Consider the following 26,530-nt stretch of genomic DNA (forward strand, 5'->3'; position numbering starts at 1 on the left):
GTAGACTTGTTTGTGATACAGTTAATGGTGATTAACTAAATATTTATTTAGCAGTAGGTGATAACCCTCCTGAAAGGTAAGCACCAACAGTTTTCCATAAAATATTATCAACAGACCTTTATTTACTCCAGCAGCAGACCAAGACCATCCTGCCTAACCCACACACCAAGTCTGCGAGTGGCACAGTGGGACACCATTCAGCTGCAAAGCACTTGGCACTACTACATGCTCCCATCAGGCTTCATCTCCCCAAACATCACAGATCCCTCAGGTGTACTGGACCTAAGCGCATCAGAAAACTGGGCCTTCTGTGTGAAACAATACTGTTGACTGAATTACTGATTTTGTAAGCATATTTGACTGCTTTATAGAAGTTACAAAGAAACTGAAGTTTCTCCAAAACCTTAAGGAGTATAGGTTTCTTCTTGTTCTAGCTGTTGACTCTGGTTGGATAGGACTTTTCTCTGCATTTACAGGTTGAATGCCAAAGCAACAATCATGACTCTTGAGACACTAACATATTTGCATTTGTGTTCCAAGAAGTGCAAACGAACATGATTCATTGTGACTGTGTATGTCATTAGGTCCTGCATGCTTCAGCCTGAAGTATAAAAACAGCCACGGTAAACTGTGACAAATGGTTCTTCAGCATGTTTAATCAAATGATAAACATTTCTGTACATATCTGTTAGAAGCATCTGCTTTGCAAACCCTATGTTGTGCAAACACGAAAACATGATTTCAAGTAGAGGGCTACTGACACATTAAATTTGTTGTTAGTGCATCTCTTTTCCCTATACTTCAAGCTGTTACCCAAATTGTTTCTCTTACGAGGTCAGGGTACCAGCAATTTGTGTCTACTACATCTGAAAGAAATGGCTAATATTTGTCTAAACACATAATATTTGCAATTAACATGAACTTTACACAGAAGAAAGTGACATAAGCTCATAGGTATTTAAACAGTGAATTCCAGCAACATCTCCTCAATAGTTTAAAGATTTCTCAACCTCCCAACTTGGAACGTCACTTTCATATCCAGATTGAACCCTTTGAGACAAAGGCACATGCTGCCTGCTACTACGATCAGAGCTCTGTAAAAGGACACGTTAAAAAGACAGACCTTCATTTTAAAAAAGCCAAAAAGACACTGGCAGTAGTCAGCCACTGCTATTAAGAGAACTTTACACATCTGCAGAAACAAGGAAGTATTTTTAATACATGGTTCTTTGGAAACATGCCATTTATGTTTTTGTAGGTGTGTATATTCAAAAAGACTGAAAGCAGTTTTCAGCCTGGTAAAGTTTAACCCTGGGATAGAACAGAAGACCACAAAGGCTTAAGTGTTTTGGATTTAATTTCAACCCATAAAAAAACCAATTAGGGAAGGGTTACTATATTGCAAATCATCTTTTTTTGTTGTTTAAATAAATAACCTGCCCACATACGAGGGCAGCAAGAGATTAGAAGCTGTAATAATAGTTACACTTCTCATATCACCTTGAAGCTGCTTGTGATACTATCCTATCTGCTGATGTACAATGAAAGGTTTGGAAAACAGGTGATGAAGGAAGAGTTGAAGAGCTGGATTGCAAAGTACTTTCACAACACATTTAAGAAGTTTCCACAGTCAGGAATAGGTTTTGCTATCCTTTTCTTCATGTATCAACTGTGCCATTTTGTTTCTTGTTGGCTTTCATTTTCATCCTTTATCTCTTGGTGGTAGTTATGCCATCTTCCCCCACACCTCAAAACATTCCAAGTTGGAGTTATCTAAGATCAAGAGAGTGCTGCTAAACAGTAATAACAACATTAGTGCTTTACCCTCTGTTTCAGAGCAAGTTGAAGATGAAGACAAGTTATTAGAATTTTACTAACCACAACCTTGGCAAGCAGTTAAACATGAGAAAAAACAGTTAAACTTTACCTTCTCAATTCAAATGTTAAAATCCGTTTTAAGCGTTTTCTTTTAGCTAGCGACCACTTATCAAAAGTTTCACGTAACTGGTTAAGTTTATTACCTACAATGACAGCATTTCAATTTCACATATTACTTACTACTTCACACCAAAACACAAACATAATTTATTATAAATCAATCTTTGTAACAAACTTGCTAGACTAAAAGAGGCACTCACAGGAACCCTATTTGGACACATCCTCAATTATACACCACAATCAAGACTATTCAAGATGTCTGGATGTTGCTTAAAAATTAGCTCTTTCACTTCGACACTAGAGGTTTTCTTGGTACAAGTGCTCTTCTGCAGTACTTAACGTCAAAACTGAAGGAGATTTCAGAGGCGACAGCAGGAAATTGCAAGAAGATAAAATACAATATATTAATCACCAGTGGAGACTGCCTTGATAAACTGGTAAGTGGAACTGGTTGTTCAACATCCACATAAACTTTTCAGCAAGCAGAAGAGCAATTTTCAGTTTTATTAGTATCACTTCCTCTTTTATAACCCAGCCACAACATTTGCGGATTATTCTGTTAAGAGCTGGGAACATAAATACAAAAAATGAAGAATAACTGGTATGTTTTATAATCTAAACAGTTTAATGACCACAAGAAGCATATTTTAGAGTACTTGGCATGGAAGTTTTACTTCCCTTTTCCCAAAGGGAACCAGCTCTATCTAGAAACTTCTCCTCATGTTAGCACTATTAACTTTAATCTTTTAAACTATGCCTGTAGTCAAGAGTCAAGTTAGTGTTTTCCAGCCTTAACAAAAAGTAACTTAATGGCACAGGCACCGAAATTGGATAATAACATATCTCATCACACAAAGCACATTTGTTGAGTTTTAAAAAGAAACAATTCATGTCTACTCTGCTTGCTTGGTAAACCAGTCTTCACTCTCTGGTTATTCTTACCTCTTTTGTGCTTGTATTTTCAAGTGTTCAGTGTTTGGTTTGCCTACATCTTTGCAGAGATCCATCTCCTCGCTTTTCCAGCAAGTCAGATGTCAAAGTCCCAAGGCACAGAAAATTTTGTTCCATATATTCAAATCACAGAACAGGCAGGTATTTCTACTTATGGTTGATTAGTCTCAGATGAAATGCTGAATCTTGAATATTTTCTTTTCAGTAACATTCAAGGTTTCTTGCATTTTGAGGATGTTCAAAAACTTGTTTCTTTGTTGACTGCTAATAGCTAAAAGAAGGAATAAGGTTGCAACAAGGAGTAATTTTTTGCTCACAGATTTAGTGTCCTCTGCAGGGATCCACAGCTAAACAGCTGATAGTTCAAGACACTTTTCCAACACAATAAATGCAATCTCAGCAGAAAAATCCATGCTTCTGGAAGGACCGTGACCCAAGTTAACAGCAAGAGTTAAAAATCAGGCACAGACTTGGAAGGAATTAGGCAAGAGTCATTCATCACCATTAACTGCCACATTAAGTATTGGCAAAAGACTGACTAATTAGTATGGAAGTAACAAAAACAGTTAAGTCTCAACGACAGATAAGTTTTTTGACATGTTGTACAATCTAGGAGGCAACCTTCCAGTTTTCTTTCTTTTCTGTTTGGACTTTGAGAGAAAACACCCAAGGGATGTTTCTCTACATTTCTTTGCCTTAGAAGAGAGTCATAATGTACAGCCAATAATGTGACTCAGCTGTCTCAAAATTTCAGGAAACTTTACAGTAAGTCTTAGTCAATTCAGTAAGTCTCCTGAATTTGACAAACATGCTTTGTGGTTCACAATCCTCAAAAGCTACATTTGCAAGCATTTCTTTAATCGGAAGCTGTAAGCAAAACCGCCAAAGTTTTCCTACGTAAAAATCCATTAATATAAATTAATCTAAGGAAATGTGTTAATGGATAGACAAAAAAACAAAAACCCAAACAATGTCTTTGAGGTATATCTAACCTCCCACTGGCAAAAAGCAATGGGGCATGAAACAAGAGATCGCTGAACCTCAAGTTCTAAGTTTGACCCAACTGTTCTTATTAAACTAGACTGAAGTAGTCATTTACTTCTATTGCTGCAAGTTAGCAACATGCCAGAGAGGTGAAGGCTTCCACGGTACTCCACCATTCTCTCCCCTTCAATTTCACAAAGGTAAGCCGGTTTCTTTGAATTTTATTTTTACATTTCTAGAGTTCAGGTATTTGAGCACAGTTTTTCAAAAAACGACTATAAGCATTCCCAGCAAGTGTACTTAGCAGGCATAATTCACCAAAGTGCTTTTATTCCCTGCTTTACTGGCTTTAAAAAAAGAATGCTCTTAATACAGAGCAAGCGATGATGTCCACTGTCCCTCACATTTGTTTCAAATACACAGGCTTCTTAGACTGCCTTTCACAAAATCTGCATCCACAATTAACTAGAAAAATACTTTTTTTAGAATTGAAGTGTAAATGCATGCTATATAAAATAAAACAACACACTGGCTGCAAAACCATTAAGTACTGCTTTGACTGAGAAGACAAGATCCAGAATTACATAAACTGTACTCAGTCTGCTGTATTTCCATTTGACCACAAGTTAACTTATAGAATTTATGAAAATGCCTTTTTTTTTTTAAAGCAGTTTAATTCCCTCTACCCTCCAGTTGGGCTTGGTTTTGTGTTGGGTTTTTTTTGTTTGGTTGGGTTGGGGTTTTTTTAAAGTTAATACTATAGCAGTGCTGCAGGAAAAAACAAACAGTTATACTTCAGAGTATTATTTCTGGTTCATTTAACACTCCATTAACCATTCAGAAGTAGATTTATAGAATGAATTTGGCTGGAAGGAACCTCTGGAGATTATCTGGACCAACCCTGTACTCAAAACAATTCACATATGTTTGGTGTCCAAAGAAGTATCAAGAGAAATCTATTTTCTCTCTCCACTGCTCACATTTGGATTAGGATACTACAAAGAGAGACTTGCAACAGAACGCTTTGCCATGACACATTCAACTTAAAAAGCAAAAGAAAATTCCCATCCAGTTTTAGCATAAATATTTTTGTGGCCTCTTCTAGCCATAGCTACAATTTCAGACAGGCATCATCACTTGGAGCAGCTGGATGTCTGGCTTTTTAAAAGGATGAGACAAAGCTCCCACAAGCATGGAATGCAATGCAATGCACGAAAAGCTGCAAAACCCCCAACAAACCCTACCTTAGCTTACGCTACAAGGCACAAGGCTGTTTCTTCAGTTTGCCAAAGTGCAAACTCTTATTCTTTCCCTAATGGTCTCCCTCCAACTCAATCATGGACACAAAAAATGCACATATGGCCCGTTTTTCCTCAATGGGAGATTTACTAGATCTCACCCACTTTTCAGTAAGTAGCAAGATGAAACTTAAGTTTTATAATGGTATTTTAAGACTAAACTGGAAAGACTAATTTTGCAGTATTATTCCCACTCCAGTTATAAAAATCAGTTTCCTCATTAGTATCAAAGTTTAAAAAATAGTCTTAGCTTCCCCTCACCCAAATACAACATTTTTCAAATGTACTTTTAACTACAACCTTTGTTAACCTTCACTAATGTACTCAACTAGGCAAAGCAAACCTACATATGCTACCCATCTACGAGATGCTAGTGTTTTTGCATGATTTGGAATTAATGTATCATCATCCCAATTTCCTTTCCCCCAAAATAGGCAAGAAAAGCAATAGCAACAATCTTCTATTTGGAAGCAACTGATATTTGCAAGGTGTTCAGATATCCAAGTATTCCTGGTACCCAGAGAACCTGCACCAAAAGCCTAGAAGGCTACATAATGAATTGACTTTTTATGTACAAAATTTTTTAAGACGGCAGTTCTTGCAGACTAAGTGTCAGCCTTAGGCTTGTTGTCTAGCCGTTTATAGGTAACTTTAATTTCTTTTCGAGTTAAAACTACAATAAACATCAAGGTTGTTCAAAATTGTATTACAGGTGGCCAAGCCATTGAAAACGCACACTACACATTTGAATCCAAGGAACAACCGTGATCAGGCAGTCCATTCTCTATGCAATTGTGTTGGTTTTGGCTGGGATCAAGTTAATTTCTTCATAGTAGCCAGTACAGGTCTATGTTTTGGATTTGTGCTAGAAACAAGTGTTGATAATAGAGATGTTTTTGTTACTGCTGAGCAGTGCTTACACAGAGCCAATGCCTTTTCTGCTTCTCACCCCACCCCACCAGCAAGCAGGCTGGGGGTGCACAAGAAGTTGGGAGGGGACACAGCTGGGACAGCTGACCCCAACTGACCAAAGGGATATTCCAGACATCATATGACGTCATGCTCAGCATATAAAACTGGGGGAAGGAGGAGGAAGGGGTGGACATTCGTAGCAATGGCATTGTCTTCCCAAGTAAGCATTTGCTGGCTGGGGTTAAACCGCAACAGTGATAACACCTTTTAAAGGTGCGATCATCTTCCAATAACTGGAAGCCTCTTATGACATACTCGGTCTTGTGAGATAGCATGATGGTAAAGCGCGAGAAACCCTTGCTTGTTGTAGAAATTCCTATTCTAAAGCTTCCAGAAACTTTTTAAAAGTGAGTTATCCAGGAAGACAGATCCCCCATTTGCTTCCAGAAAGCAGGAAGAGCCCGATTGTCAGAGAAACAGTTAATTAAGTACTGAACTACTTTATGACTTCCAATAAAGCACAATTGCTTTGTAAACAGCTCAGCTACACCACCTTTCCCAAGTAATACTCCAGAAAAAAAACCAACCCACCCTGTGCCATTATTCACGCAAGTAAATTGCAACAAGTAGTAAAAAAAAATTTGCCATTAACACAGAACGACAATTTGAAGCAGCCAAACAACTAAAACACCTTAGCATGGATTTGTAGGCTGGGCTTAGTGTGCTTTGAAAAAACACGAAACACTGTCTCCAGGTTACTAAGAAAGGCATCAGCTTAACATCTATGAAATGCAGGGCATCTGCTCCAGTCAAATTTCAACTGCAGCTCTGAATTTGCTGTATTTATTGTCTTAACAAAAAAGCAGAATATTTTAATTGATCACATAAGGAATGGTGTGGTTTCATAAATTCCTCTGTAAACACTATGAGCTTGGTTGATGCGTGGTTTGTCTACGTGATGTCGTTGGCTAAAATATGCTTCCAAATAACTAACCACTCTGGAAAAGTTTGCCAATGTTATTGTTTGAGAATAAAGTTACTTATTGTGAAACTTCAATTTCACAGGGTGCTTTATTTCAGAACAGCTTATCCAGTCAGTTCCCCACAGTAGACAAAACCATTAAATCCCATCGTCCTGAGTACTGGAACATTCCTAGGAACTAATGATGTTTACACACAACAAGAGGGGGTCTTTATTACACTGCATTACAGAATTGCAGCATGGAAGCAACAAGTATGAGAACATCTCTGTAAATTAATTGTGAGGTGGGAGAAATTAAAGAACGGTTCAGATCATGATGGGAAAGTTTCTAACTTTATCCAACGTGATGAATTTGAAAACCTGCTATAGCTCAAAACAGGGATGTGAGGATGCAAGTAACTAACAGAACAGAGTCCAGATTTCTTCCATTAAGTACAACAAAATCCAAATTCAGAATCCAGTTACCGCTCCTTTACAACTTTGCTGCAGAATGCTCGTAACTGCAGAATTAACTCAAGCAAAGCTTTGTAGTCCATACCGACTACCTTTAAACATATACCTTCCTTGTGCTTGTTCTGAACATGCATTGTTTATAAAATAACCTCTATTCAATCACGTTTTTAAAGTCCACAAGAAAAGAGTTACAGAGAAGAAAAAATTTACAGGGACATACTAGTAACAGCAACAGAAATAATAGGTCTGACATTTTAGTAACTTCAGGAGTGCTGAAAACAGCAACACAAGCCCCAAAGAAAAACAAACCTGCAGTTTTTATTAGTTTGGTCAAAGTTGTGTTAACATTGTCTACTAGGAAACACACAAGTACCGGTAAGAAACAGCAGTTTCTTATTTAACATCAATAAAACCCGATCTCTAGAGAGTATAAAATACTAAGTTGCTACAGGTAGCACACATGTGACACTGCTACCGTAAGTGGACTGCAGCTGGAAACAGGAGATTGCATGCCGCCAATTCATACACACACCCACTCGGAAGAGGCTCTGCTCCCAGTATCATTAACTAACCCAACCGTGAGCCCGCATACGCTCCATCACGACAACCGCTGAAACACATTTACAGAAAACAGCTGTATTTCGGAGGTGGGGGGAGCCGCACCCGAAAGCGACAAGCCGCTACGGTTTTTTTTTTTCCTCTCCCAGGTCACGTCCGTAGAAGGGGAGCCCCACAAATCGCGATTTGTCGGAGCAACGCCTTGGAGCTTTCCCGGCCGAGGGAAGCCCCGCCGCAGGAGGACGCAGCCGCGCTCCGACCCGCCGAGGGTCGTGCCTCCCCCTCCGCCCGCCGAAGACGAGCAAGACGCCCCACAGCCTACAGAAAGCGGCGCTCCCCTCCGCCACCGCCCGGCCAGAGTGCCGGCAAGCCCCCGACCACCGCCGGACATCCCAGGGAACGCCGCCGTGCCCGGGGGGGGAGACCCAGGCGACCCCCAGCAGCGACCCCCGCCTCACTCACCTCACAGGCGCGGCCTCCCCGCCGGCCCGCAGCCGCCGCCGCCCCGACGGGCAGGGCAGGGCAGGGCTGGGCCGGGCAGCGTCCCGCAGCCACTCGCAACTCCTTGAGTCACCTCACAGCCGCCGCCACCACCGCACCCTTCAGGCGGGTAACTGTCCCAGCCCCCGCTCCGCTTCGCTCCGGGCGCTGCGCGGAAGCGGGGCCGGACAGTCGCCGCGCCGCTCCCACAGAGCCGCCTCCCGCACGGGCAATAACAGGAAGGGAGCGGGGCCCTGACCCCGGATGGGGATGGTACCGCCCGCCGGAAGTGGAACCGCGCGGGGGAGGGAGGGGGGGAGAGAGTGGGGGTGGGAAGAGGAGGGGAAGGCGGCGGCGGGCAGCGCGCCTGCGCCGCACGAGGAAGGGCCGGGGTCGCGCGCCGTGCGCCAAGGGGAGGGGGTGCGGGAAGGAGGACGCCCCGCCCCCGCTCCCTCAGAGCCGCCGCTCCGGTGGCACCGCACGGCGCAACCTTCGTTGTCAAAAAAAACCTCACCCCGGCAGAGAAAAACCCGGGTTTGGCCGAGTCCCTGTCCCCCACCCGATTAAAACTTTTCCTTAAAAACCCGCTGGGCTCGGGTCACCGCGCGCGGTTCTGGCGTTGGGTCGAGAGGGAGCGGCCTACGAGGGAGAACGCTTTCGGGGCCCGCTGCCCGGCGTCGCGGGGTCTGGCGGGAGAGCGCTGGGCCGGCGGGACACGAGGAGCGAGGGAGGGTCTCGGGCTGAGGCCGTGACGGGAGGGAGGGAGGGAGGCGGCTGGGACAACACGGGTCATTAATCGCTCGGGCATCTTGGTTAATCGCCGTTTATTCCAGGGATATTTATCCTCTGCCCCGGAGAGACGCGCGTGAGCGAGCGTCGGAGCCGGGCGTCGAACGCGGCCAGGGCGAATTCTCTTCCTCGAGTCGGGGTCCGCCACGGGACCCGACTCGCAGCCGGGGCCGGGTCGAGGTGACTCCGGCCATCGTCCGGAGCGCCGGCCTCGCAGGTCGCGGCAAAAACGTTCCCCCCAGCGAATGTGCAGCAGCGGCAGTTGCTCTCCCCAGACCTGGCTGCGCGTCGCTGCGGTTCGTGATTCCGACCTGGAGTGACGCATCTGAGAAATGGGGATTTATTTTTTAAGAACCAGTAACAACGAGCGGGGCTAACTGATGGGACCCCCAGGTGGGTTGGCTGACGGCTACCATAAACTCTCAGTGACGGTTTTAGCTTGTAGCAACTTCTCGGCACTTCCCTGTTCCAACGAAATGGGAGAAAAACGAACAAAAATGGTGTATGCTTTGAAACAGGGTGGCCCAAGCGTAAGGGCGAGGCCTGCCCTGCTGTCCTCTGCAGCTCGAGGGGCGGATGAGCTCGCTTTGGGTACGAACAGTGTGAATAAGCTGAAGATGTTTATATGTGCAAACCCAGGTTAATGGCCATTTCTGCTGTCCGAAGCAGAAGGTACCAGAGGAAAAAAAAACAAAAACAAAGGGATTAAACGATCTTGTGCCAAACCGCGACCCGGGGATTTGAGCGAGCGGCTGAACACCGTTTGCAGCGACTTTCCCACCGCCCCTGAGCCCGTATTGCCAAAAAAGCCAGTTTCCACCACGGCGCCTTCCTGCGAGGTTCTCGTTTCCACAGCAGCCGGATCCGAAGGACCGGCGGAAAAGAAACGGGAGCTGCCGGCGGTGGGAGGGGGCCCCACGGAAGCCAAAACACCCCCCCCCGCCGCAAGTGCGATTAAGCTGGGCAGCAATCTTCCAGGCTCTCCCCGGAGGAATAAACCCACCCGGTAGCGCTGGGGAGCCGGTACCGGGATCCGGCCTCCCCCCCCCTCCCGCCCGCCGGCCCCGCCCCGCCGCAGGCTCCGCCCCGCCGCGCTGAGGTCACTTCCGGCAGCTGTTCCCGGCCGTGCCCGCCGGCCCCGGCCCTCCTGCGGCCTCGGGGACCGGCTGAAGTTGGGCGGGGGGAAAGCGGCGAGGGGGGGGCCGGGGCCGCCGCGGTAGGTGCCGCGGAGGGGTGCTGGAGTGGGGGGGGAGGTGTATGTGGTGGGGACGCGGCCCTGGCCGCCCGTGGGTGGGGGGACCGGGGTTTTTTAGCGGGGTTGGGGGCCGGCTTCGGTTGCCGGTGCGGTATGACAGGGGTTGGGGGGGGCTCGCAACGTTTCTGCCGGGTTCGGGGGTGCTTCAGGTAGTTCGGTGGTGCGGATGTCTGTGTCTGCCTCTCCGTTATGCTGGTTTCGTTTCTGCCTCGCCGGAAAGTGTGTCGGTGCCTCGGATTCTTGCTCAGGTTGCAGTTATTCCGAGGGAGTAGATACCGGGGCTTTTTTTATTTTTTTTTTTTTTTCCCCTCTTAGACTCCATCACCAAGACTGCAAGGCACGCAACTTTGCAGAAATGTCAGCTAGGATGTCAGGATTTACACCGTGGTTTCTGATAGCCCGTTGATGTAAGAGATGATAAGCGACATCTGTTTCTGGGTTACTAAATACGTATCCTCCTCAGCAGAGGGTTAGCAGGCCCTGCATCTTAAGGTAGAATTGTGTGTGGTGTGTGTTTGTTTTGGTGCGCTGTCTTCGACCCCTGCAGCGTCGTGAAATGACCCTGACTTTCAGGCTGAAGTTCTGTCGGCCTAATCTATGGCCAAAGGTAAACTTGCTGGCAAAGTTAGGTTAAGCGATGTCAGTGTTTTGAGATGCAAGTGGACTTGAGAAGAAACACTTTCTGTCTTGGAAAAAAAAACAAAACAAAAAAGCCCACAACTTGTTCATTGTCTGTAGAGCTTTCTGTCACTGTTACTAGTTGCCTCAACTGCATTTAAAAAATAATGCTGGTGGGAACACATGGCATGCAGATGTCTCATTGTGGTTTACACTTACGGCCGAGGAAGGTCGCATCGTATATATGCCTACTCCACCAAATGGTGCTCAGAGTTGAGGCCATACCGGTTTCTTTCCCAGAACTGCACTGTTGACAGCTGGGGAGGTTGCTCCCTGGTTATCTGTGCCACCAGCAGTGCCTGTGTGCTACCAGGCTGAGGTACGCAGGGCATTGGGATTGGGTCTCCTCCGTGATGGAGGTTCCTCGCTCCTTTGCTGGTTTGTAGTGTAAAGATTTTGCAACTTCGCATGTGAAGGGAAGGGAGTTGTCAAAGATGTCCTGTTACCTTCTCGTGGACAGGGTATCTGTAGCGACCCGCAGTGGAAGATTAAGGGGACATATAAATAAGCTGAATTTGAGTGATTGGGGTTTTTTTTTCCCTTTTAAATAATACCTGTAGGAAAGAAATCAACGTAATTTGAGGAATTTCAGTGATAAGAGTTCACCATCAGAAGAAGATCAGGGTTGCGTATGCCAGGTCAAGAAGTTCTGATTTTAAAATTGCCGATGCAGCCTTAATTTTATCTTCAGACTACTGTTTACTTTAGGAAACAGTAAATGACATTACAATTAAAGATTTTCTAAGAGTATTAGGTTATACCTTTTGCCCTGTGGATGCAGAACCTGTAAGCACTGTGTCCTATCTTGTATACAACAAATCCCATCCCTGACAGTTGCGTATGGAAGACTCGATGCAACAAACACTCATGCAAAATTAAGCAGATAGGTCCCGGTTGCCATTTACTGTAGATCTCTTTATATTGCTCTATGAAGTATTTAGCTATAATTTACTCCCATTTTAAGGTAGGAGGCCCGTTATGCTGGTGTAATAAAACTCTGTAATTGGATGGCATGCTTACCTGCTTGCATAGTTGATCTAAACTGCCTTGATAGGCCTGCGTTATGATACATTTAACCGTCATGAATATGAACTTGTTCCATCCGTAGCCCCACTGAAATTAATTAGACTGTCTACAGACTACTACTTGAGGGAACTAAAGGTAGCAAAATCTTTTTCCATAGTTCTGTTTAACCAGGAACACGTATGCTGAAAGTTGGAGAGAAGTTAGGTAACACTACAGAATTTACACTGCTGATGGATGACTTGTACCACACCATTCCTGTGTTTCCTCTTCCTTCTTTGTGGTGGATTCTGTTTTACCTTGTTTCAGTTAGTTTTCATGATACCGGTTTTGATTTTGTTTTTATGGTGGCATTGTGTTAGGTATAGTTCTCCTGGAATTTGACAGAGCCTTGGTGGTGGAGGGCTATTTAAAAACATGAAAGCTCCTGGTGGCTCTATTATTGCCTTAAAAGCTTGTCCTCAAGGCAATGCATGCTGCTCTTTTTTTTTTCCTTTGCTTTTTTCCCTTACCTTTAGTTCCTAGTAATAACTGAACTGCCTCCAGAGTTGTATTATTTGAAAGTCTAGTTTTAGAGGTAAACATTGCAGAAATGCTTGTGTCACTTGAGCACTTTAGTCCCAGTGATTTTCTTTTTTTCTTTATTTTAAAATTGTTTTTTATTTTTCCTGATAGAACATAGACCTCTCTGGGGCCAGACTTTCAAAGGTAATACAGTACCTAAAAATGCAGGCATCAGCTGGGATTTTCCGGAGCTTGAATGTAGCAAGGTATTTATCTCCTGCTAATTTTAGCAGACAGAAAATCCCAGAAGTTATCCCAGATAAATGCTATCTGCTTCTCCAGGTTCCAAAATGCCTTTGAAGTCGAATTCTGTTTTCAAAAGTGACTTAGGAACAAAGTTCCTACGTGGCATTTAATTTACCTTTCCCTAATTTTCCAGAAGTGTTATTTTAAAATGTAGATGTGGCTCACTATTTGCTTAAACAAACTAGCAAAGCCCATAGCATAAACATGGTTGCTACCAATGCAGCCTTAGCTGGAAGTGATCTGCAAAGACCAAGATAATGCTTCTCTCCATCCCAGTGTAGCAGTGAACAGGATTTGTTATGATAAGAAGCTAATAAGAAATTAACAAAAGTGGCTGTGCCTTGATTCATAATATCACTGCTCTGCATTATTCTAGGAATGTTCATCCCGGGCTTTAGATGTGATTTATAAACTTTAATTAAATAAGCCTCTCAGAACGCCTTGTTGGAAATCTAGGGTTAGTTCTAAATACTTGAATTAACTGAGAAAAAATTGAATAAAGGTTAATATGGGATAAGCTCTCCATTTTGCAGAAGAAGAAGATACAGCTCTGAATGTTGCATCAGTTGTGGTTAGTAAAGGAAACATGAAAAATAGCTCAAGGTCATTCAACAAGACCATGGAAGAGAACCCTTGGGAGCTGACTATGTACAACAAGGTGTGCTCACGGTGGTTCTCACTCTTTGGGTTTTTTTGACTTATTTGAGAGAAGTTAACTGTAGAGTATCTTTACCCAGGAAGGTCTTGGTGAATATTTGAGGGATGTATTTGTGTGTGTGTATGTATTTTGTATCTACCTATGTATATATAAAAAAAAACCAACTGTTTTGAAATATTTGGGTTCTTTTTACGTCATCAGCAGCAGTAATACATTGTAATATTGTTTAGGTCTTGGAGTATGAGCTTGTTCTTAGGTTGTCAAAAGAGAACGGGACTAATGGTTGTATCCCTCCCATTCCCATTAACACAGCTGTATGTGCTGTGCACGTTGTGTGTCGCATCTTCTAGCGGTCATGGAGCTGTGGGGCGTGTGTGCTGTGGGTCAGGTACTATGAGTGGTTAGGAATCTTTGCCTGTCCAGGAGGGTGCCATGGGATACTAACAACTGCATTTCGGACTTTAATCCACTTCTTATGCACGTATCTTTTAATCTGGCCCCGGCTCTCTGGCCTGCTGCCATTCCTGTGGGGTAAAGTGTTATAAACTGACTTCATCCTGCTTGGCATTGTGAAAAGGCATAAAGTAGAGGCAATGAAGTTACAGAAGTTGTGCCCTGAATTGTTGGTGTTCCTGTTAGCGCTGCTTATTTCAGCTTTTATGTCTCTCTGGTCTAGATCTGAAGAAGACTCCTCATCCTTCAGAAGTAGCATGCTCACAGTCTTCCTGGCCAATGATTCTTCTACAGCAAGCAGGTCTTCTTCCTCATCCTGAGAACCCTTCATCTCTTCCTATGTCAGTGGCTACAAGGCCAAGAGCCAGCTCACCACTCTCCCCACCAAAATCTCTCGGACTGGGGCCTTCCTTTCATCACACACAAGAAGAAGAGCTTGCAAAGGTGGTGGAGCAGGACCCTATGCTGGAAGAACTATGTAAGCCTCTGTGCTGTAAGCTTTGCAATGTCACTCTGAACTCAGCACAACAAGCCCAGGCTCATTACCAGGTGAGGAGAGTAGCAGGAGGCACGGCTTTCAGGGCTGCTGCATTTGCAGCTTGTGTAGACCATACCTGTGCCAGCACATGCACTGCCAGCAGCATTGCTGTGGTAGCACAGAGCTAAGTGTGGACTAATGCATGAGGACTAACTTAGCTTCTCAAGGGGGTTTTGAGTGCTTTGTTGAGGTGGCTGCACACCAACAGCAGCATTTGAGTTAGCTCATCCGAAGCTACCTCTACACCATCTAATGGATGGGAAGCTATGGCTAGAACTGCTCTGTAGGCATATCTTCACCCTGCTTGAATTTGCTGTTTGTCCAGACATGCTGCAGTGCTTTTATTTAAGGTGTCATCACTGGAGCATGTTGTGAAGACTTTGTCCGCAGGGACAGAGAAGTAGTACAAAGATGGCATGGGTGAAAAGGCAGATGCTCATAATTTACCTTTATTTTATGCGATCTGTTTCCCACCTGTACACTCATCCAATAAAATAGAACTTCTGATTGCACAGATGTGATTTTGTAAGGCCTGGACAGATGGTTTCTGCTGGATCCACCAGTGCAGTTAGGAAAGGGAGCTGCTGCCATGTGCTCATCACTGCCTCCTTCCTGAGGTTATACATACAACTGATCTGCTGGTGGGGCAATTTACACAAACTTTCTCATCTGTTTTGGACAGCATCAGCTAAGCCAGCTCAGACCAAATTAATTTTGTTCAAGCTGGTCTGGTTGACTTGCGTGAAATAGTTTGGGGACTATTTGCATCTGAGTCTTTGCTGAGAGATCAATATGTCATAGTCTTATGTTACCCTGTTTTACTAGTACCCTCTCTTACTAGTGCTATATTTGTGTAAGATGTGGAGATAGTAACTTTCGGCACCAGCAAATCCAAAAGGGTGGTTGTCCGTATCCTCAGGACACCAGACCCAGATTTGCTGTTGGCCCTGAAAAAGAGGTATCATGCCAGTGAAGGGGTAGGTTGAATTAGTGTTACACTTCAACGTCAGATTTCTGCAGTATTTCTGCCATGAGGGGACAGAAGCGCACTTATAGTACATAACTTGCATTTATGCATATGTCTTACTATATATCCACAATGCATATGCATACTCTCATGTAGCTCTATTGGGCTTTCAAAACACCAGAAAGAACTATAGTATATCTTTTTCCAAGAGAAAATAAAATATGAAGCAGGGTTTTTTAGGTTCGATCTCATGTTTTAACTCATGCTTGCAACCTTGTGAAAAGAAGTGTGTGTGTGTGTGTTCAGGCTTATCAAAAAGCTATGCAAAGCAGTTAACGTTTCGTGTTTAAAATACAAAATAGTAGTTTTAAATGAAATGGAAACAGATTGAGGAACTAATTGTAAACTTGCTGATTTGAGAAAATCAGTCAAAAATGAGGCCCAATCCTGCTAGGTGATGAGCGCTTTAGAGAAAGTAGGGGGATGCCAGCTTCTCTCAAGTCCAGAGCTGTTATTTTCTGAGTGACGGCTCCTTTACCCGAGGTGCCATCTTCATGACCACTTTCTCGTTTTGGTCTCTGGACCCTTTTTCTTTCAGTGTAAGATACTATTAATAGTACAGCGATTAATTTGGGTTCTCTTTCCAGGGTAAAAACCACAGTAAGAAACTCCGAAATTACTATGCTGCCAATAGCTGTCCGGCACCTGCCAGAATGAGTAATTCAGTTGAGCCTGCCCCACCTCAGGTTGTCTCCCTTCCAGCTCAGGTAAGGCATGGGAAGGTGACTAACATCATGCTGCTTACTTGTCACCTAAACCCCACCCCCGTAAGGATAACTAGATCTCACGCTTTGAGGATTACTGCAGGAGTTGGGAAAGAATTTTCCTTGTGATGGCACAGGATGGTGGAAATGGCCTGTTGTGGGCTATTTGCTTTCCTTTGAAGATGCAGATATTGATCTGCCCTTGCAGCAGAATATTGGACTTGAAATGTTCTATTTCTGCACGGCAAATACTTTGATTCCTAGGGATGTCCAATGTGCCGCTGATTATGGTTGTTTAAGGGCAGGTATAAAACAGCATTGTTGGAGCTGGATTTGGACATGAGGGTGTGGCATCCGATCTGCACAATCATCCCTCTATTGTGTGAGGGAAGCCTACGTGGAAAAAGTGCTTAGGTGCTCCTACACCCATTGCCCAGAGCTGTTAGCTAATTCCTCTTTTGTTGCTCCTTTTGAAGTGCTCATTCCTGTGTGTAGGGTGAATAGATCGTTGCCTCAGTGATCCAGATTAATTCTGTCTCGGACACATTAGAGGCAAAAGAGATGATTTTTGCTTTCTTCTTCTAGAATTCATCACAACTGATTGTCATGGGACTTAACAGCTAACCTGGCTTTTGCATGTGACTGTGCAGGGAACTGCAGCTGGGCTGCAGGGATCGAAGCTGTGCCTGTCATTTCCCAAAGCATAAGCCTCTGTTTGTAGAAAAGCAAAGAGCATTTGCCATGAAGCGGCAGACTGTTACACTTGCTGTCGGAGCTGCCTGAGGGAGACTCGGGCCTCTGTAAAACAACTTGGCAGCTCACAGAACTGAATCGAGGGGCCATGGGGTCCAGGCCGAGGTAGTGGGACATGGGTGCTGTACCTGCTAGGGTATCTGATGCGTTTTTGTTAATGGAGGAAATGGCCTGTGGCAATAAAGAGACCACTCTGGGGCCATGTGAGGATTCATGTTGTAACATCGGAGCCAGGATTGTGTCTGCCTGTGTCTATAAGCTTAAACAGTATCAAAGGAGATGTGAAAGAAACTCAGCTTGGCAAGTGCCGCAGTGACATGGCTGTATGAATCACTGCTGCTGCACTGTTTACAAAGCACTTTCCTCTGGATAATACACACTGAGGAGACATGGTTGCTGCCCCGATCGGTGTGTGGTCTGGCTAGACAAGCAAGGTATCCTTCATAGGGCAGGAGCTACGCATGTGAGGCTGGGTTCTTCCTTTGAAGTCTTGATCCGGGTGCCTTCCTACCTGAAGGGTAAGGATCAGAAGTTTGGCAGCTCTCCTGTTGTTTTTTTATCTCTTACTGTGGTCAGAAAGCTGGGTAGAGACAGGGTACTGTGGAGAGATTAGGTACGCTGTAAATAGGAGAGAGGAGCACCTTTACCTTTCAGTGGGCCTTCCTCAGTGTGAAAGTCACTGTTCATCAGCTCCCAGCAGTCAGGACTAGAGGAGTTAAATCACTGCTGTGAAGTAAACAAGCCTCTGTAGCTATTGGAGAGGTACAGGGTCTTTGTTCAGATTGCTTTCCTCTCAGTCTGAGGCCAGGGATTTGCCTAGATCTCGAGGAATTTGCTGATTCTCCTGGAGGCTGAGGCAGGGAAAGTGAAGTTCTTGTAAGAACACTTTGGGGAGCACTTGAGAGTGTCCTAATCCCTATGCTATAATTCCAGCTTTCTTGCTGCCTGATGAAGATTATACTGGTCTCAGTCCCTGTGATTCAATATTTCAACGATTTAACCTTCTTGTGTTTCACATGCTGTCTCTCCCTTTGCTGCTAGATGGGATCCAGTAAACCAGGTGGCCGAGTGATCTTGGCCACAGAGAATGATTACTGCAAGCTTTGTGATGCCTCGTTTAGTTCTCCGGCTGTGGCACAGGCTCACTACCAAGGGAAAAATCATGCCAAACGGCTGCGTCTTGCAGAAGCACAGAATAACTCATTCTCGTAGGTATTGTTCAACTTCACGCTCAGGCTGAAAGCATGTGGCAGTGTCTCTGGCAGTCTTCTTCTCAGAAAACTCTGAATTGCAGCTGTTCGTATTTGTTTAATCTTCAGGGATGCATCAGAACTAGGCAAACGAAGGGCGAGGAAAGAAGGGAATGAATATAAGATGATGCAGAACAGAAGAAATATGTATACAGTTCAAAACAACACAGGTAACCGGGAGCTTGCATCTGTTCTATGGTTGGAATAATAATGAGCAATAAAAGATTTGTTTTTCTTCTGTTTCTGAGGTCTGCTTTAGCAGAGACAGGTTGTGAAAGGAGCTGGTCCTAGCTCTCCTGATCCTTCATGTCTGCATGTTTTTTCCCAGTTGCTAAAGTTGCTTTGTTTTGTCGGCCTGCTTGTTAGTTCAGTTTCTCAGTTTGTAACTTAATTTACCATCTGCCTGTCTATAAGGTTGCTCTAAGTGGTGACAATTTTCCTGCTTTATTTTCTTGGCAAGTGGCCAGGTGCTTTAACTCCTACTGTAGCACATCAACCTGTACTTGCACTCCCATGACCGGAATGAGAGAGCATGTTAGCCTCCCTCTAAGACCATCTGTTCCTAGAGTAGAGTCCTTCCTCAGGTGTTAGATACTAACTTTGCCTCTTTACTATGATTTAAAGTGTGTTTTACAGTGTCCAGCCCAGCATCTGTTTCTCTTTTTCATTTTAAGTTGTGTTGTGAGCACATATTAGCTGAAACCCTGAGTCCTGGTGAAGCTTGATTTAATTGTGTCATTCTAACCACTGTCATGTGGAAAAGATAAATCTTTTAAAGTTCTATTAAATATCACTTTGTGATGATTTTAAATTGAGGCAGTTTATTTAATCAAAAGACTGTTCTAATTCTGGAATTGGAAGGTTAAAAAAAAGAAAAGAAAGAATTGATTCATCACATCAATGATTAGACTCCTAATTTTCAAAGCCCTGTTGATTCTTAATAAGACTGGGGCACTAAGCCCACTCTACTGCTTTAGAAAATATCAGCAAGTACTCTCCCCTGTGTCCTACACCTCTATAAAGGTGGATCTCAGCAGAGAAGTCATATGGGAAAATAAGGTTCAGACTCTAATCAGTTAAAGAAGCTAATCTTTGGCTGCTTTTTAATCATTCGTTGGACTTAGAAGTTGTCACTGAGCTGCCGCAAGCTTTTCTTTCTTATAGATAAAACAGGCTTTTCTGTTGACTCCTCAGGTCCCTACTTCAATCCCCGCTCACGTCAGAGGATTCCTCGGGATCTGGCCATGTGTGTCACTCCCAGTGGCCAGTTCTACTGCTCCATGTGCAACGCCGGGGCCAGCGAGGAGATGGAGTTCAGACAGCACTTAGAAAGCAAACAGCATAAAAGCAAGGTGTCCGAACAGCGGTATAGGAATGAGATGGAGAACCTAGGCTATGTACAATGATGCGCCACCCTTGGTAGTAGTTTGCAAATAGAGCAGCTTGTCTCTCGCCTGCTGTTTGCCACATGCCCTGCTTTGTGCTCCATTTGATAGGAGTATGCTCTCGAGCTATACATGTAACACCTGCAAACTTAATGGTATGGTTAGATTTATTTTCTATCATAGTTGGCAGGATGACGCTGTGCAGGACATGAAGTGTTTTTGATGTTTGTTTGCTAATTATCTAAGGCTCTTCATTGTATTGAATGGCGGGGAGGACTTTGTCTTCTCCCTAGCCTTCTGCATGAACATGCAAAGCCCAAGAAGTGCTGGGAACTTCTGTGGTTCTACCACACAGGTGGACCATGTGCAAAGCCCACCCCCTTCTTTGCACACCACAGAGCAGTGCTCCAGAATGCCTCCCTACAGCAGACTGAATCTCTGGGCAGCTTGTAAAAGAGGGGCAGGAATGGGCCCTGTGAATGTGTGAATTAGGTGGTGTACTTGTCCACAAATTTCTGCTTGTGGCTCCCATTACAGCCCAGAGTAGGTTCTTTCCACATCCTTGTAGAAGGGCTGTGCATACCTCTTCTCCTTGGAGGGTCTTGCCTCTTACAGCTTCCTCTGCGATGCAGATTTCATTCTGAACATCTGACATTGGATATCAGCTGATTCACCCCATTTGGAAATACTCTCTTCTACCAGTTAACAGTGCAGAAAGATTCTCGGTGTTGTTGGCTGGCCACATTAATGCACCATTGGTGTAGCTCATCTCTCTGAAGAGAGTCTGTGGGGATCTCAGTGACTTAATGAAGTGAATAGGAAAGCAAACCTGCTCAGATGAGGTGTGCTCTGCTCTGATTCTGCCTTAGACTGAGTAGGGTTGAGAATAGGTCGGAAGGAGCTGTCAGCTGTAATTTCTTTGCATGCTGATGTAGAAGAGAGCAAGTGTTGGTCTCTGACCTGCAGCTCGATTGCTCTGGGAGAGCCGGGCTGCCTGGACCTTGGGGAGCAGATATCGGTGTGTCCTGCTTCCATGCCATTCCCTGGACAAAGCCCAGTGGGTATTACAGAGGAGAGCTGAAATGCTCCTTTGGACTAGAGCTACCAATATTGGATGAATTTTTTCCCCTCTTTCTTTTCCCATCTCAGGATGGGTTTTAATTCCATTCCTTGATGTGAACTTCACTGTTTTAGGGACCATCAAAAATCCAAAGTTAGGTAGGATGTGAATGTCAGGGGTGATGATTGTTTGAGCCACAGCTCAAAAGCCACAGCTTTTTGGCCATGCAGAAGTATTCATGAAACTTGTTAAGCAACTTTGTAAGTGTAGACAAACCCAAAGGGTGTGTGTCTGTTTTGATTTTCCTTAGCAAAAGTAGAAAGGGGATAAAGAGCAGAAGTAGGGCTGACATTTATTTTTCTGCTCATTTGGGTAGATGTGAGGAGCTGTGATTGGAATCCAGTTCATTGTGTTTCTAAAACATTGGCTCCAGTGGCAAGTGCAGCATGTAAGTAACCTCCATTGGACCTGATTCACCACTGTGCTGCTACAGCTGTACTCTGGTATGGCTTCATTGACTTCAGTGGCAGGTGCAGAGAGGGGGTAATGGAAGCATCATGGCTTGTCTCCCACTCCTTGTTAGGTAGTACATTGAATTAAATGCAGCTCTGTTGGTTTCAGTAGCATTTTACCAGGGATAAATTTTACCTAGTGCGTAATGTTGAAGGTAGCTCCCCCACCCCCTTATTTTGCCATTCTGATCCTGCCTCTTGCATTCCAGAAGGACTTTCTGCTTGCCTTAAAAAATGAAAAATGAGTAAACTAACAAAAAATCCAGATAGTTTTTATTCATCTTTGTCGTCCACCTCAGAAGGGTTTGTTGCACTTGGCTGCTCCGCAGAAATCGAGTATTGTTTTCTTTAGCTACCTGAGCATCAGGTCACCATAGAACCTTAACACAGCCTTCCTAAATCTGGGCAAGATGAGCTCTTGCATAGTAGTCGAAAGTAACCCCCTACATCATTCTATGCTGATCCTTGCCCTGCAGGTACAGGCAGAGCAACGGACATCCTCTTGAATGGGGTTCCTTCCCCTCCTTTGTGCAAAGTCCAATTAAATAGGGTTTGTGCACTGGAGCACGTTAGAAGGTAGGAGGACAGGTGCCCAGGTTGCAAAGCATGAGATAAGCAGTTTTGACAGCCTGTACATCTGTTTCTTTGTGCTTTCCTGCCCCTTGCTCGACCTCTGCAGCCTTGAAGAACATTCCCCTCGCACAAATCTCATCAGCCTTTTCCTCTCATCTTTTGCAGTCAAAGAAGGGCTCTCGTTTTCTCTTTGTGTTCTGTCATTTGTTTTTCTAGTCTGACACCACTGTGCAGGGACAGAGGGGGTTGAATGAGCCTTGCCACAAGGTGCTTCACCAGAGTGATCCCTGCATTATGGTTAAACATCCCTCTTGCTGTAAATTAAAACACGGCATTTCCCACAGGCTGCAATTAGTAGCAGAGGAACAACACTTTGCGAAATACGAGCTGGAAGAGCTGTAGGTACTGGTGTTCTCTAGCTTATTGCTAGTGCCAAGAAAGCATTTTTGTCAGCTTTCACGTGTCCCCAAAATCAACTGTTCACCACTTTGCTTTGGTTGCTGCTCCCGCTCCCAGCCCAGCGGTCTGCCCCTCGTTTGGCATTTCCAGTGACTGCCAGAGGCGTCAAAACTCAGTTTGCTCCATGCAGTGTTACCTCCTGGTAACATCTGGTGCAAATGTACCACAGCGCACCCGTGTGCCAGTGCGTTTGGGAGGGTGTGCGAGGGAGGTGCAGGGGGCTGCTCCTGCAGGCTTCTCTCTGCATGGGGCTGAGTCAGGTTTTGAGGAATGGCTCGAGTCTGCCCTGAACAGAGAGGCCTGCATCTGCTTTGTTTTGTTCAAGGGAGTACAAGAAGTGAATGTCATCATCCTGAGAATTTCAAAGTGGTGGGTTATACAGCAGGTATAAAGCAGACAGTGGGACTCAAGCGACAAGAGTAGGACAGGTTTCCTGCATGGGAGGAAAGGTATTTCTTGCTGGGAGAGGCAGCTGAGACTCACCTTGCCCCAGTGCTCTGTTGTGGCCCTTCCCTACAAGTGACCAAAGCTTTCCTCTCCCTCTTCAGCATTGCTTAATGGTTTGTGATCTTCCGACTCTCCCTCCAACATAGAAAATTGTTGACTGCAAAGAGAAAACACCGCACCACACTAATATCATTAGGGTTCAGGCCAATCCAAACTCACTTGTCAGCATGAGAAACTGGGTGGATCCTGATTTTTTTTTAATTTTTTTTTTTTTTTTTGTGAAAACTGTTCTCCAAATCAGTGTTCAAAACACGTGTTGAAAACAGGTCCTGGCCAAACCCTGTTCGACATAGATGGGCTGAGGAGAATACCGTACAGCTGTAGTGCCATTTTCCAGACCCAATGAATCTTTCTCATGTTAAACAAAGCACCAAACCCAAGATACAGGACTTCTGTGAAGCTGTCGCATTGGCCAGTAGGTTAATGACCTTTGCTGCTAGAAACAAAATGTAAATCAATGTGTTCATATTTATTTTACTGTGCTGACCACTAATTGATTTGTTAATATTTAAGGCATTATTCTGTAGGTTGTTTTTGTTTAACTAGAACACTCTACATCGCACTTTGCTTTTGGATCAGAACAGGTATTTATTATATTTGTGAAAATGTTTTCCCTCCCACATATGTATTGTTTTCTTTCACTTGATGCAAAAAAAACCAACAAAAAACCCCAAACAACAAAACCTACTCCAAAACCAAAAAACCCCCCCAAATCCAAGCAGTGGATCTTCTTTGTTTCTTTTCACGCCAAACAAAATGGGAATTTCCTTGCAACTTGCTCTTAAATGTCCATTTCTAATTTTTTTTTTCCCCCCCCTCCAATGGTTCCTTTGGTAACTCGGGATCATATTTTTAGAGACACACGAAGTTCATACTACATTTAAGCATTTCTTTTAAGGCAAGGAAGTAAACTGTGGAATCCATGTATTTCTGAGGAGTATGAAAGTGATACTATTTTGTTTGTATTAAGCATTAGCTGTTATTTTGCATTCTGCACTAATGAGTAAATGTGTTATTATCTTGCCTAACATTGGTCTATTTTTGACTTTTTGCTTTCTTCATGTACATCAAAAGGAACCCTGAAAACTTCTGTGGAGTTGCTTAGGATGGTCATCAATGTAACAAAATGCAGATTTTTTTCTGTAAAGCTTCTTGTCTTTTTTCCTTTTCTAGATGCCCATTATAGGGCATTAGAAGGGAAAGCTATCGCCGTAAGCACGGATTCATATTTTAGCTTACTAATGCATGATGTCCTTTTGCTACATTACTTAATGCTCTCACTGTAACCAATGGGAATCTTGCCGAAATCAGGAGTGAATGAAATACCCTAGCTAAATATATTATGTTGGCTAGGGCCAGGCAAGGTACATTGCTAAAGTTTGTCTTTCATGTTTGGGTTACAACGCTCTTAAGGTTTTGCTTTTTGAGGAATGTGTATCTGGTTCTGTAAGGATTTGGTCCTGCTCCAGCTAAAATAGTTGGAAGTACATTGACTTCAGTTGAGTAGGAGCAAGCCTTGAAACCCTTCAGGAATTTCATACTGCTGATGTTTTCTCATATATGTGGTTTTTGTTTCGTGGGTTTTTTTAAAATTTTACAACCATATATACAAGGATGCTCTAGATGAGATGGACATCTGTTGCCGATTATGGAAAAACAAATGCCATGGTTGCCAAAGGATTAACAGAAAATGGAGAAGTATGGATGTGGTTTCTTTGAAGTTTGTGGCTAAGCTCCTATTGCTTTGAGCTGGGCTGGCTTCTTTGCCATCTGCATAAAGTTGGAAGCGAAGATAAAATCCACTTTCAAATAAATGTGGTCAAACAGTAGTTCTGGGAATCTCTCCTTTAAAAAATGTGTCACAACTAAAATTGTATCTTTTTATTTGAAGTATCTGCAGGTAAAGGCAGGACTGTGAATTTTTAAAAATAAAATCAGTTTTTCAGTCTGTGTTTTGCAGGGGAAAATTTACTTGATTTAATTTCCTTCTGCATCTGTCCAGCAACATCATTTGCAAGTGCTTTGAATATGTTTCATCTAGAGCCTTCTTGTCAGGTTGGTTTTGTACATTTGTCCTTATTTTCTTTATATTGTACTGACCCCCAGGAGGGAATAGTTGATGAAAATGATTTTTTTTTTTTCTTTTTTTCTTCTTCAGTATATAATAAATCATCTCGCTCTTCTCATTGTACAGCCTTAGTGTTTGGTACTGCTACTGCTCGTGATATGGCGGGACTATGCATGACTGAATTGATTTTAGCCTAGCATTGAGTGCAACTACATGAGTAATATGTTTTAATACACTGATAAAGGAGTATAGTCCAGTGTAGAATTTGTTACTGTGGAGGGGGGGGGGGTCAGTGTACTTTCAACTATTATCGAAAGCCAGCCGAGTTCTCCCTCTGAGCTGTCTCTGCTTCAGGAGGGGTTGGGAGTGCTCAGCCTCTGATGGGATGGGAACCAGAAGGTCCGGGAAGGGCTCTGTTTCGGGCTGTGCTTTCCCCTTGAGTAGACATCACAAGCTCTGCAACAGCCCCAGGCTGAACCACGGACTGACTTCAACTCGTAACTGCAAAAAGGTGGGGACAAGCTCAGCCTAATACTTACATTTGCACATTTTTTGCCAGCGTGCTCTTTCCCTCTTTCGTTACTTGAGTGCTCCAGAAGACCATGTGCTTATGCAGCATAAATGACTTTCCAAACAGAAAGGACATTCTGAACTGGAGCCTTGAAGCAGAGAAAATCTGGGCTTTGCTTAGTTCAACTCAGGTAAGAGAAAAACGTTGCGCTTCCTTGGTGCTGCAGCCATGCTGTTAGTGCAGTGAGCTGTTGACCTCAAGGGCAGTATCCTGGTGGCACACGTAAGACATTCAGGGTGTGTGACTGTTGTTGAGGCACAGCTCTGAGTGTATAAGCAACTGTGAGCAGGGATGTGTCCCTGCACTCCCCTGTCCTCTGTTATTCAAGGCATTGGACCATTACAGAGAATAGTGACACCATAGTAGAATTATCCTGATTTACCATTTTGTTGGTCTGAGAGCTGCCTCGGTGCTTAGGTGACTTCTTCTGTGCTAACAATGAAATGCAGGAGGCTATATGTGTTCTCATGTATAGTAAATAGAGCCATAAAAACTTGTAAGTGCAGCTTAGTGTTAAATCTCACCCCAGCCCTTCATTATCTTATGCCCATGCAGACTGCATTACTTTCAGCCATCCTAGGAACCAGAGAGGAGCAAACCTCTACAGAGCAGCGTGTCCTCGTTATTAGATGTTAAAGCACTGCCCTTTTAATACTTGCATGTGGTAATTGTATTCCGTATTAATTCTACAGCAATTTGGTACAGTCAAACCATAGCGACACACAGAGATACCTGGGCAACCTAATTCAGAGTCACGGGCATTTGTTAAACTAGGCAGCAAATAAAATAGTATAAAAAATAGATGAAAATCTAAGACTAATTGTATGATTTGGAAGCATAAATAGCACTCCTTCTGCTTCTCCAGTTACCCTGGTGTCGGGTTGTCACTTAATTGCCTTGC

At 44.0% G+C, this 26,530-nt stretch overlaps 2 protein-coding genes across 10 annotated transcripts in view; one reads left to right on the forward strand and one right to left on the reverse strand.

Annotated features, from left to right (window-relative positions):
• PIK3CA (phosphatidylinositol-4,5-bisphosphate 3-kinase catalytic subunit alpha) overlaps positions 1–26,530 on the reverse strand; it is a 69,721-nt gene that overhangs the window by 40,711 nt on the left and 2,480 nt on the right. For 2 of the 4 annotated variants that reach the window (XR_011326232.1, XM_069792675.1), the window contains exon 1: positions 8,539–8,820. The exons of 1 other annotated variant lie outside the window; for it this stretch is intronic. The gene's annotated coding sequence lies outside the window, so the exon portion shown is untranslated. Of the gene's footprint in view, positions 1–2,880; positions 3,161–8,538; positions 8,822–26,530 lie in introns of those variants that run through there. One more of the 4 variants, XM_069792677.1, reaches the window with a different exon arrangement.
• On the forward strand, positions 10,420–25,181 carry ZMAT3 (zinc finger matrin-type 3). 6 transcript variants are annotated; one of them, XM_069792682.1, is made up of 8 exons: positions 10,443–10,561; positions 10,916–11,007; positions 12,462–12,609; positions 14,446–14,771; positions 16,375–16,494; positions 18,286–18,452; positions 18,564–18,664; positions 19,689–25,181. In XM_069792682.1, exons 4-8 carry the CDS (start codon positions 14,502–14,504, stop codon positions 19,898–19,900), a joined length of 870 nt encoding a protein of 289 aa, XP_069648783.1. In that variant the 5' UTR covers positions 10,443–10,561; positions 10,916–11,007; positions 12,462–12,609; positions 14,446–14,501; the 3' UTR covers positions 19,901–25,181. The 6 variants fall into 6 exon arrangements, with proteins under 6 accessions (XP_069648781.1, XP_069648783.1, XP_069648782.1 ...); XM_069792681.1 differs by lacking the exon at positions 12,462–12,609; XM_069792680.1 differs by lacking the exons at positions 10,916–11,007; positions 12,462–12,609 and having other exon boundaries at positions 10,420–10,561.

The sequence above is a fragment of the Haliaeetus albicilla genome, chromosome 9 (assembly GCF_947461875.1).
Source record: "Haliaeetus albicilla chromosome 9, bHalAlb1.1, whole genome shotgun sequence".
NCBI classification, from domain to species: Eukaryota; Metazoa; Chordata; class Aves; order Accipitriformes; family Accipitridae; genus Haliaeetus; species Haliaeetus albicilla.